Source organism: Leishmania panamensis (genome assembly GCF_000755165.1).
Source record: "Leishmania panamensis strain MHOM/PA/94/PSC-1 chromosome 30 sequence".
NCBI lineage: Eukaryota > Euglenozoa > Kinetoplastea > Trypanosomatida > Trypanosomatidae > Leishmania > Leishmania panamensis.
The window spans coordinates 837,320-848,312 of record NC_025877.1 but is presented as its reverse complement, the minus strand read 5'-3'; the positions used below and the strand labels follow the sequence as shown (position 1 = coordinate 848,312).

Here is a 10,993-nt window from a genome sequence, read left to right as displayed (position 1 = left end):
ACGTCTTTGCGTGAGGAATTCTGGTCTCTCAGCACGGCAGAGCTGCATTGCTAGCGCAGCTCTCTTTTATTATTATTATTTTTTTTCCCCGCCTGTTCCACTTCCCGGTGTATCTCCGTGATGTACGAGGAGAGTCTTGAACTACGACTAGAACACTGCGCTCCGAATATCCCTCCCCTCAGCGCGCGCTCCTGGCGACGCACAACCGTGTTCACTGGGTTTTGCGTTGGCGGATGAGTGGCAGCTCTTTTTCTTCACCTCTTGTCCTCTCTCTTCTTCTTGCAGGGAAGAACACGTCACATAGATGGGCACCTCTCTCCCTCCACTTCTCTGCTCTTCTTGCTCTGCCGCCCCTCTTCATTCTTTATTCACCCTACTCATTCACATCGCCGATACAACGCCACATAGCGTAGCTCACGTCTCCCGTTCTCCTTCTTTGGGTCCCTCATTCATCTTCTGTTTGGTGCTTGCTTTCACTTGGCAAGCACCACCGCCTCCGCAAGAGCTCCGTACCCGACAGTACCCCCAGCACAGGGCACGCAGAAATGTCCGCGCATGACTCCTCGGCGGTGGTCCTCATCGCCCGCATGAATGACATTGAGCGACAGCGCCGTCTGCTGAACATGAGCCAAAGGGAGCAGGAAGCCAAAATCACCTTCGCCACCGCAGAAAAGGAGCAGCTCATGCAGGCTGTCACGACTGCGGGGGACGAGGAGGTGCAGCTGAAAGAGGACCTCGAAGTCCTCGCCACAGAGCAGCAACAGCTGGAGTTACAGAAGATGGAAGCCATAGACCGGCTGCGCAAGACGCAGGAAGAAGAGGCGCTGCACACGGCAGCCGTCGAGGCGGACCTGCAAAGGCTAACGAAGGAAAAGGCCCTCTGGCAAGAGCGGGCACAGGAACTCGAGTCGCTGCGGCGCTCGTGGGAGGAGGATGAAGCTACCTCCGCCTGCATCGCTGCGCTGCGACAAGAGAGCGAAACACTCGCGTTGCTGAAGGTCGAAAAGACGACTGTCGAGGATGAGGTCGCAAAGACGACGGCTGCTATTGAGAAAGTGCGGGCGGTGCAGCCGGGACGACTCGCGTGCGTGGATCCAATTGGTGCCCCCGCGGGTGCGGTGCAGGTTGCTGGATTGGCTAGAACGTTGGCATCCATGCGCGACTCAGCGTTGAGCGAGGGAAACTCCGCCACAGTTGCGACCCACGATACCGCTGCTGCTCTAGAGGAGGAGATCAAGCGGGCTGACTATGAGGCGACACAGGCGGCAGCTCGTCATGGGCGAACCATTGCCGCCTTACAGAGAGAAGTGGACGCGCTTTCCACACGAGCTAGCGAGCTGCAGCAGCTGTTCTCCAGCATTGGGGCGTCGTGGCAAGATGTGCTTTCCCGTATGCAAGAACTCCAGCAGTGCAAGGGATCAGGGATTTGCCGCCGCTGCCTCACATAGGCTATGGAGATGCAATAGACACCCAGTCGAAGTGGCGTTATTATTATTATTATTATTCCTTTCCTGCTACTGCTGCCTTATTCTTTGACTCTTGCTCGCTTCTTCTGCTTGCCCCCACTTTATATTTTTCTCTTTCTGCGCGTGTCTGAGCTGCTGATGGGTTCCATCAATCGAGGCTGCGTCGCCTTTGCTGGCCCTCCCCCTTCTTCCACAGAGCATGCCCAGAGTAGGAAAAGGATACAGGGCTACACTGTGTGCACCATGCGAGTAAGCGCTGCGGTGCGCCCTTCTGCCGTCAAGCCGGTAGTCGCTCCGCGTCCAACCCTTTTGCAGAGCTACAGTAGAGCACAGGAAAAGAGCCTGGCAGTGCCGCTGGAACGCAGCAGTCCAAACATTACTTCAGTCCATGGCAGGACAGATAGCGCAGACTTCCAGAAGTACCGACGCTGAGGCGCGTGCAGGGGAAGATAGACATCCTACGCACCGTGACTGTCATGCCATCTCGTTCAACTCATTCGAGCCGCTGCTGCCAGGGATGTGGGCCTTTCTATTTCTCATCTGTCTCTTTCTTCCGCTTTCTATGCGCCTGTCTGCTTTCCACCCCCGCTTTGGTTCTCGTTGCGTGTGATGCCTTGTTGCACTACCCTGGACACCCATCTATACATGTGCGACCCACTGTGGTCTATCGCAACCCCTCCTCTTTCTGTTCCATGGCGCTTGACAGCGGCAACAGCTTCATTCTCTGTGTTTTTTTTTTGCTGTTGTTGGTTAATCACGAGTGCTTCAACGGACATCCACGTATTCAGAGAGGGGTCACTACCAGCGCGTCTGTGTCACCTGTCTCTGTTCCATCTCTGCTCGTCTTCCGTACATCTACACACACACACACTTTCTCTCTTTTTCTGTGTAGTATTTTTTTTTTGAGCCTTGCACTTTCGTCGTATCATCTCCGTCTCGCCGCGTGATCATGCTCCGCGGTCTGCGCAGTCGCATGAAGCGCGAGAACGAGCCTCGCGTTCTGATCCTAGGGCTTGATAACGCGGGCAAGACAACAATTCTGAACAAGCTAGGTGTGTCTGAGAAGCACCCGGTAGAGGCACCTGAGGGGCCGACGCAGGGATTCAACGTCATAGATGTGAACCGCGGCGGCAAGTGCGCCAAGCTCTGCGATTTAGGTGGTCAGCGCGTCCTGCGCGAGTTCTGGGAAGACTATTACGCGAACACGGACTGTATCATGTATGTCGTCGACTCCTCCGACCAGCGGCGCCTGCACGAGGCGCATGAAGTATTTGTTGATGTTGTGAAGGGTGTGCCGAGCGTGCCTGTCCTGGTGCTGGCAAACAAGCAAGACTTGGCCACCGCTAAAAATCCGCAAATGGTGGCCGAAGCGCTGGAGCTGAGCGACTACCGAGACCGCCGCTGGCACATTCAAGGGTGTAGTGCGAAGTCTGGAGACGGTCTCGAGGAGGGCGTTGCGTGGATCTTCGAGGCCTGCAATGTCAAGTAGAACCACCAATATATATATATATATATATATATATATATGGAAGAAAGGGTAACACGACTGCGAATATAGTGCTTGTGGCTTTTGCCTGCCCAGTGCACATGTGTGCCCGCGTGTGCATGCTGCGTAATGGTGTATGTACATAGGGGCAGTAGCTTGACTGCTGCGGGAGAACCTTCGTGTTTGCATAACTGCGCACACTGCCGTATGGTCTTCTCTCTCGTATGATCGGGCCTCTTTCTTTTTTTGTTTTTTTTTTGTTCGTGGTGGTGGTGGCTCTTCCTCTCTCTATCCCTCTGCGACACCCGTAACAAGTGCCAGTGTGATGGATTGTCACCTTGTTGTCTGTCGCGTGCAGGTCTGTGTACGAGCGATCGAACTGCCTTTCGATCAGCGTGTGATGAAGTTCTTCTGGGTAGGTTTGTGTGTGCGTGGCCCTCTCTCCCAATTAATGAAAGACACGCATTGACAGTTTTGTGGATGATGCGGGTACGCGAGTTTTGTCGACAATTCACCTTCACGCCCTCTGGGCCTTGCTGGGGAGAGGGAGGGATGACACGCAGAACGACCGTGTCTACCCGACACAGACGTACGCCCAAGTGCATTGCTGCGCTCTTTCAGTTCGCCGTTCTTATTCTGCGGTTAGATGCACAAAGAGGTAAGGGAGGTCGTTACTCATGACAGACCACTGATCCCCCTTCCCTTCTTCACCGAACTGAAGTAGACCGAAACCTTGTGTCTTCATATCGCTCTCTGCTTTCCTTTACCTATTGGCCTTGCCATCAGTCCGACTGCGCGTGCGAAGGGTTTGGGTATCGATCTGTTCGCAAGGTGCTTGTCCCCCCCCCCCCACCCACCCACAGCGCATACACCGAGACATACTCAGACGAGAGCGAGGAGAAGGCGGTCTGAGTGTAGTGTCTCCTCTGCTACCATCGTCCCCACCGCCGCCCACCCACCCTAGTAGCCGAGGTCCGCTCTTCTCATCTATGTGTTCTGCTGGTGTCTGTCTTTGGGAGGGGGATCAAAGCGCAGATTTCACCACCCAATACGGCTGATTGTTTTTCTTTTCCCGCGTGGTGTTATGGCGCTACCGTCTTACTCCGCTGGCACACCGCCACGCATCTCTAAGATCATGTCTGCACGTGTCATCACGTGTGGCATCTGCTTCAATGTGCTGAACCAACCGCTAACACTCGAGTGCAACCACTCTTTCTGCGCCAAGTGCATCCGCATACGACTGGCCGAGAGCGGCAACAGCGGCTTGCAGTGCCCACTATGCGGTACGTCTCACACCGAACTCCACTCGCATAACCTCGCCCAGTACGCAGACCACGAGGCGGAGGTGTACGTTGAGATGTTGTCACGCGACATGCCCGATCGGCCGACATGCCAGTGGTGCGAGACGACGACGGCTAAAGTGCAGTGCGGTGAGTGCAGGTGTGTGTACTGTGAGGAGTGCTCCATTGCGGTGCACAGGAACAGTGCCAAACGTGATCATGCCATTGGCAAGCTTAGCGAGTCGAGTCGCAACTTCATGCGTCGATGTCAGCTGCGCGGGCATGAGGAGTACCGAGCCGAATTTTTCTGCTCCCAGTGCCGACAGATTTGTTGCGCCTACTGCCTACAGGTTGGACCGCATCGCGACCACCTGCACGTAACGGTAGCGGCAGCCGCTGCAGAGGCGCGGCAGCAACTGTCGCGTGACATGCAATCTCTCGTCGAGGTGAAGCACCGACTTGAGCAACAGGCGGCAGAGATGAATCGCGTCTCGGTGCTCTACACTGACACCTATGATGCTGTTGAGAACACGGTGACAGAACGCTTTGAGACGTTCAAGCAGCAGCTCATGCAGCGCGAGTTGGAGGTACGGCGCACCCTGACAAAACTTCGCGATAGTGGTGATGCCACCTTGACAGCGTCGCGACAGCAATACCTCGACAAGCTAAACAACATCAACGCGACTCTCCTGCAGTTTCGCTCGATTCAGAACAGCGGCACAGACGACGAGGTGCTGCAGCGGCACTCACAGTTAGGCAACTGCCTCAATACCGATCTTCCTGCCGTGACTGGGAGCGGCTTCAAGGTGGTTGACCTGGGCGAGATGACTTTGACAAGCCTCGGCATTGATCTAGATTTGCAAACAGTAGAGCACAACCAACACATCCTTCCTAGATTGAACCGATCTGCCAGGCTTAAAGACGCAAGCAAAATGTCCATCAATAGTGGTGCCTCTGTCTTCTCCTTCGCTGGCAATCGTCTCTCTATGCCCCTCCGACTCACATTCCCTGTTGACGACGATGTGGAGGCGACCGTACTAGCGGAAGGAGTTCGACTGCGCTGTGTCGCGCGCGGCGGTGGCGCTACGCAGATTGGGGTACGCAGCAAAGAGATGTTCCGCACACTCCTTGGGCAGTTCCCAGAGGACCGCGGTGTGGTATCGTGGCAGGTGCGTCTCGACTCCATCTCTGACTCCTTCATAGGCGTGGTCGAAAAGCCATCGCAGGCAGCTCAGGTGCCGGAGGGGTTCTACTGGAAGCCAACCTGCGCCGGCGTGACTGACGGCCGAATCGGCCGCTACACCTCTGCAGTGTGCCACCTTCCTGTATGCCGTAACGGCGACCACGTTCGCTTCGTGTACGACGGTGATGAAGGCAGCCTTCGAGTTGTCATCAACGACCGTGACGATTGTGGCGTCGTGGTGGCGGACCTGCACCCCCGCATCGCTGCCTGCTTCATCTTCTATCCCTCTGAGTCTCTCACCGTCCTCTTCTAGGCAGAAGCACCAGGGTGAAGAGAAGCAGTGTGCCACGCGAAATGAGTGGAAGAACGCGCACGTCGCACCAGAGGCGAGAGCGACGTCTGCAGAACGGTGCGACTGGGGAGTTTGACTCACTATGCAGTATGCCGGCACGCATTTGGGGGCTCCTTTGTTGCGGTGTTGGTGGCTGCAGCTGCTGAGATATGGTGTTTTCTGCTTGGCTGTCCTCATGGTGACTGTGTACGGGGAGATCTGTGGCTGTGGTCATGCAGCCCGCTGTTGTGTGTACGCTATTGAACCGTTGGTGTTCCTTTCGCTTTCTCTCTCTCTCTCTGGTCCGTAGCGGCAGAAGGAAACAGGGAAAATTAGATTCGTTGTCACCATAGACCAGCTCTCTGCATCTCTCCAGCGCCTTCTCTTTCTCCCTCACTCTGTTATGACTTGTTGTGCTGCTGTGCGCATCTGCGTGTGACACAAGCGCAAACAGGAGAACACGTGTGTTTCTACGGGTGCGGACATACAAGGAAGCGCGGGTGCAGGGAGGGGGATGTATTGCGTGATAGGGAGGGGTAGTATGTCAGAGGGAGAACGAAGAGGCTCGACCACACCCCTGCGGAGGACGGCAGTGTTAGAGGGATGTATCTTTACTGCGATTCTACATACACCCCCTTTCTGTTTTTTTTTTGTGTTGTTTGCTTCTTTACCACTCTCCTTACGCCATATTACTCAACCAGGGCCACCAATCGAACCCTCCGCCCCTCAGCTGCGGCTGTCCGTCTGTACACCTCTGGACTGTGAGTAGGTGTTCGTCTCTCTGTCTGTCTGTTTTTTTTCTTCTTCGTTGTCCATCCCTCATGGACGTTGCCCATCAACCTGTCATCTGCATAGCGCGAAAGGAGGGGTGCGCCTGCGGCTCTCTTCACCTACGCCTCCCCCACCCTCTCTCTTTTACACTTGTGCGAATCAACAACATACTTTCACACACACGTAAACTCAAAATAACAGCATGATGAGGCAGGTCCGTGATGGACCTCTAGTATCCGCTAAAAATTTGGCAAGCACACCACCTTCATGACGCTCATGAGCAGAGTAAAGGGTCCCGGGAGGATGGCGGAGCAGACTCGTGGGGTGCATTCACGTGTTCCTTGTTGGCGTTTTGCACCGATGGTGATGGCTGCTGGCCTTGATAGAGTCATGATCGTCCACTTCACTCCCCTAACCACCGATGGATGAGCATCAAATGAAAGAGATGTTTTCTACCTCATGATCTCTTTACAGCGTGCGATCATCGCTGTCTTTTTTTCGGGGGGGCTGTTGAAAGTCTCACATACTCCACTCCACTCTCTCCATCTCTCTGCCCCTCCTTCCCTCTATCGTGTCCCTCTCGTTTCTTTGTCTGTTTTTTCCTCTTCCGGACCGACCCCATAGAGCTCGCTTCCCTCTCTCCGTTCTGTCGACGGCTATATGTGTGGCGCCGTCCGTCGCATTGACACGATCCATCGTTATCCCACTGGAAATTGGGTGTCTTTGCCCACTCCCCTTACGTCGCTGTTCTTTGCTGGCAGCTTTACTTTGGATTAGGTACGACGGTCTGTCTGAGAGTTGATTTCCGCCCCTCCTCTGCCACGCTGACTCAATTTGCTTCCAGACACACTTGCCCCAGCGTCCATTGTCTACCGCCTTTACCCTTTTCCCACCGTTCGCCCCCTCCTCCTTACTATTCGCGCTGGAGCTCCTTGCAGTCCTCTCATTACTTCAAGCGGAACAACGTTGCCCCCTCTGCCTTCTCTCTCTCTGCCATCATTGTTTCCCCTCACGACATTGGGCACTCACTGCTGCGGGTTTTCCTTTGCTGTCAGACGATCCACCCGTCCTCTTGCCTTCTGTGCGGTAGCTAGCCTTGTTACCACCCGCACGGTTTTCGGCTTTTCCTCCTCCTCTCACTAGCGTCTTTGTCTAACCACCACACATCCGAGTTCCTGGAGTGGGTCCCCGTTTTTTTTTTTTTGCTGTGGTCGTTAGCTCGTATTTTCAGTGGGTTTCACCAGCGCGGAACTAACTGTGCGGCAAGGCAACGACAGTTGGCACCGAAAGCACGAGAGGTATACACTCGAATGTAGAGGATATGCCTTGGCTTCACTGCGCTGTCTATTTAGCCGCCTTGACCATCACTTACGCTATTTGCCGTCTCGTTGTTTTTCTTTTCTCTGTAGCTTTGCGGAGCAGTGCGTACGTGCGCACCCCACGTGATCGACTGGAGCCGTCTGTGCGCACTCATCCCTTCAACTGTGAAGGAAGGCTGTCTGCACTGCTGCTTCGGTGTCCTCCACCTTTTTCCTTTTCCCTTCGCTTTTTTGTTTACCTCTGTTAGCCACACCCCTCGCCGCCCTAGCAATATATATATATATTGCCACTCACCCGAAACACCTCCGCCACGACAACGCCGCCGTCAGCCACTGACCGTGTGCTGCCGTGCACGCACGACGAAGCCATAATGACCACTATCTCCCAGTACCTCAACGAGCGACTGAAGTACTGCAGTCCAACGCAAGTTATCATCATCACCCTCAGTTGCGGCGTGGCGGTGCGCATTGCCGTAGACTGCTTCCGCGATGGCCGCTTAACGAAGCGCACCTACCAGGCGGTGTGGCGTGGCATCCGCTCCCTAGCGGGCCCCATCATCCGTAAGGAGGTCAGGAAAGCGGTAAGTGGGATTAAGATGCCGTCGAAGGAGGGTGAGTTCAAAGTCCTCACGCTGCCGAAGGAGTCTCGCTCGGAGGCAGAGGTGCTACAGTTGGTCGCCCAGCTTCACAAAGACCTCGATCTCAGCTACGAGGAGGGCGGCTTTAGCGGAACCGTCTACCACGGTGGTACGTCGCACACTGCCTTCATGAACGACGTCATGGCCATCTTCCAGTGGAGCAACCCGCTGCACAGCGACATCTTCGGCGCGACGCGCAAGATGGAGGCGGAGATTGTGTCCATGGTGTTGCATATGTTCAATGGCCATTTGCTTCCGGACGCCGGCGGCGCAGTGACATCCGGAGGCACGGAGAGCATCATGATGGCCCTCAAGACGTACCGCGACTGGGGACGCAAGACGCGGGGGATCGAACACCCATCTGTGGTGGCACCCATCACAATTCACCCCGCGTTCGACAAGGGCGCGGAGTACTTTAATATTGACCTCATCAAAGTCCCAGTGCTGGCAGACACCGGTCGCGTGGATCCAAAGGAGATGGAGAAATACATCCGATACGACACGATCGCCATCGCAGCGTCGGCACCAAACTTTCCGCATGGCGTGGTCGACCCCATCGAAGAGATTGCGGAGATCGCCTACAAACATGGCATCGGCATGCACGTTGACTGTTGTCTGGGCGGCTTCATCATGCCCTTCCTCGAGAAGACTGGCCGCGCGACGCCCGTTGTGGACTTCCGCAACCGCGGCGTCACATCGATCTCGTGCGACACGCACAAATACGGCTACGCGCCAAAGGGGACGTCGACAGTGATGTACCGCTCGAAGGAACTGCGTAGCTTCCAGTTCTGCTGTGTTGCCGAGTGGCCCGGTGGTATGTACTGCTCACCTGCGGTGAGCGGGTCGAAGCCAGGCAACGTCATTGCCGGCACATGGGCGGCAATGGTACGCATGGGCGAAAAGGGCTACGTAGACTGCTGCAACAAAATCGTCCTGGCACGCGAGACGATGACGACGGAGCTGCGCAAGCTGCCTTACATCCGCATTATTGGCGAGCCAACCGCAAGCGTCTTTGCCTTTACGAGCAGTGAGATCGACATATTCCGTCTTGGTGACGCTCTCAAGTTACGTGGCTGGGTGCTCAACAACCTTCAGTTCCCATCCGGTTTGCAGTTTAGTGTGACGCTGTTGCAGACGCCGCCGGCGGTCACAGCTCGCTTCTTGCGCGACGTGAAAGAGATTGGCGCCACTCTCTTTGCCGAGAGCAAGAAGCTCATCGCCGAGGGGAAAAAGCCCATAGTCGGGGAATCGAGCAGCACGCTCTACGGCACAGCGCAACGCGTTCCCGATGGCACGATTGTCAAGGATGTGCTCCGTGAGTTTCTCAGCAAGTACTACCAAGCCTGATGTAGTTGGCAGGAACATATGTGTGTGTGTGGCTGCCGCACCAACGACAAGCGAAGTTGTGACAGAATGACGAGGATTCGCGCCTTTGCATATGCACGGAGGCACATGTTGAGAGAGGGAGGGTGATGGATAACGAGATCCCTCCCACACAAACACACAGGGGTGGGAGTACTTTGTACCCTTGCGCATGCTCCTCGCTCGATGAACTGAAGCTGGAATGTTTGTATCAGCGCATTGGGCGTCCCATACCCTCTCTGTCTCTCTTTCGATGCGATTGAACTGGGCAGGTGAACAAGTCGTCACACTGACGCTGCTCCCACTGTGTGTTTTCGAGTCTTTGCCTCCAGAAACCCCTCACAGTTCCCTACCGCTGCACGCGAAAGAAACCAAAGTGGTGGCTATGGTGGGGAAGGTGCACCTTCTTACACGCTCATGTTCTGTGCACCTCCTCTCATTCTCTGAGCCCTGGTGTGCCCGTGTGCGTGTCTTTACTTCTGCTGTGTATCATCGCTTCTTCTCTCCGCTTGTTTCATTCCTTCTCTGTGGCGCTGGCTTTTCTGCGTCCTCTCTCATGGCGTACTCCCCCGCCTCCTCCGCCTGTTCTCACGCGTGCCGGGGTTTTGTACTGACTTTTTTCTCCTTTTGTGTGGACTTTTTCTTTGCGAGACGAAGCAGACAAACAAAGGCGCAAGTGGGCATCCGCACTGTACCAGGTGGGTGTGCGGTGTATGCGTCCCTCCGTGTGCATCACTGATGCTCGCGCTCAACCCTCTCTCCGACGTTAACTAGCCCAATCAAGATGGGTGATACTTCCCCCTCCCGCTTTCCTCGCTCTCTCCCCCTCTTTGGGGGAGACTTTCTGTCGTGCACCTTTGTTCTGTGGGCACCAGCGTCTCTACGGTATACACGTGCTTGCATGTCTCCACTAACGCATAGCAGCCTGTCCTGCGCACAGCGGCTCTCTCACAGAGGCGTCGTTGGTGGTGGACACTTCAGAGCTCATTGCTCTCAGGTTCTGCTGTGTTCTCTTCGGTTCCGGCGGTGTCTCTCTTGTGACGGTGCGACGGGACTCCGTACTCACTTGGGAATTCACTTTCCTGGTCTCTTAGGTTTGTGTACCTTTTTTCTCTTTCTTTGTCGCCCTTACTCTTCCCGGCAGCGAGGGACCCGTC

The 10,993-nt window shown here is 55.3% G+C and overlaps 4 protein-coding genes across 4 annotated transcripts; all 4 read left to right on the top strand.

Annotated features, from left to right (window-relative positions):
* Positions 1-545: 545 nt before the first annotated feature.
* Positions 546-1,448, top strand: LPMP_302340 (hypothetical protein; the record flags this gene model as incomplete). The annotated part of the gene is made up of 1 exon (XM_010702955.1): positions 546-1,448. One exon carries the CDS (start codon positions 546-548, stop codon positions 1,446-1,448), a length of 903 nt encoding a protein of 300 aa, XP_010701257.1.
* Positions 1,449-2,415: 967 nt separating this feature from the next.
* LPMP_302330 (ADP-ribosylation factor-like protein) lies at positions 2,416-2,955 on the top strand (the record flags this gene model as incomplete). Its single annotated transcript, XM_010702954.1, has 1 exon — positions 2,416-2,955. The coding sequence occupies one exon, from the start codon at positions 2,416-2,418 to the stop codon at positions 2,953-2,955; it is 540 nt and encodes a 179-aa protein (XP_010701256.1).
* A 1,132-nt stretch (positions 2,956-4,087) lies between these two features.
* Positions 4,088-5,728, top strand: LPMP_302320 (zinc-finger protein, conserved; the record flags this gene model as incomplete). Its single annotated transcript, XM_010702953.1, has 1 exon — positions 4,088-5,728. The coding sequence occupies one exon, from the start codon at positions 4,088-4,090 to the stop codon at positions 5,726-5,728; it is 1,641 nt and encodes a 546-aa protein (XP_010701255.1).
* Positions 5,729-8,207: 2,479 nt separating this feature from the next.
* On the top strand, positions 8,208-9,821 carry SPL (sphingosine phosphate lyase, putative; the record flags this gene model as incomplete). Its single annotated transcript, XM_010702952.1, has 1 exon — positions 8,208-9,821. The coding sequence occupies one exon, from the start codon at positions 8,208-8,210 to the stop codon at positions 9,819-9,821; it is 1,614 nt and encodes a 537-aa protein (XP_010701254.1).
* Between the last annotated feature and the right edge of the window lie 1,172 nt (positions 9,822-10,993).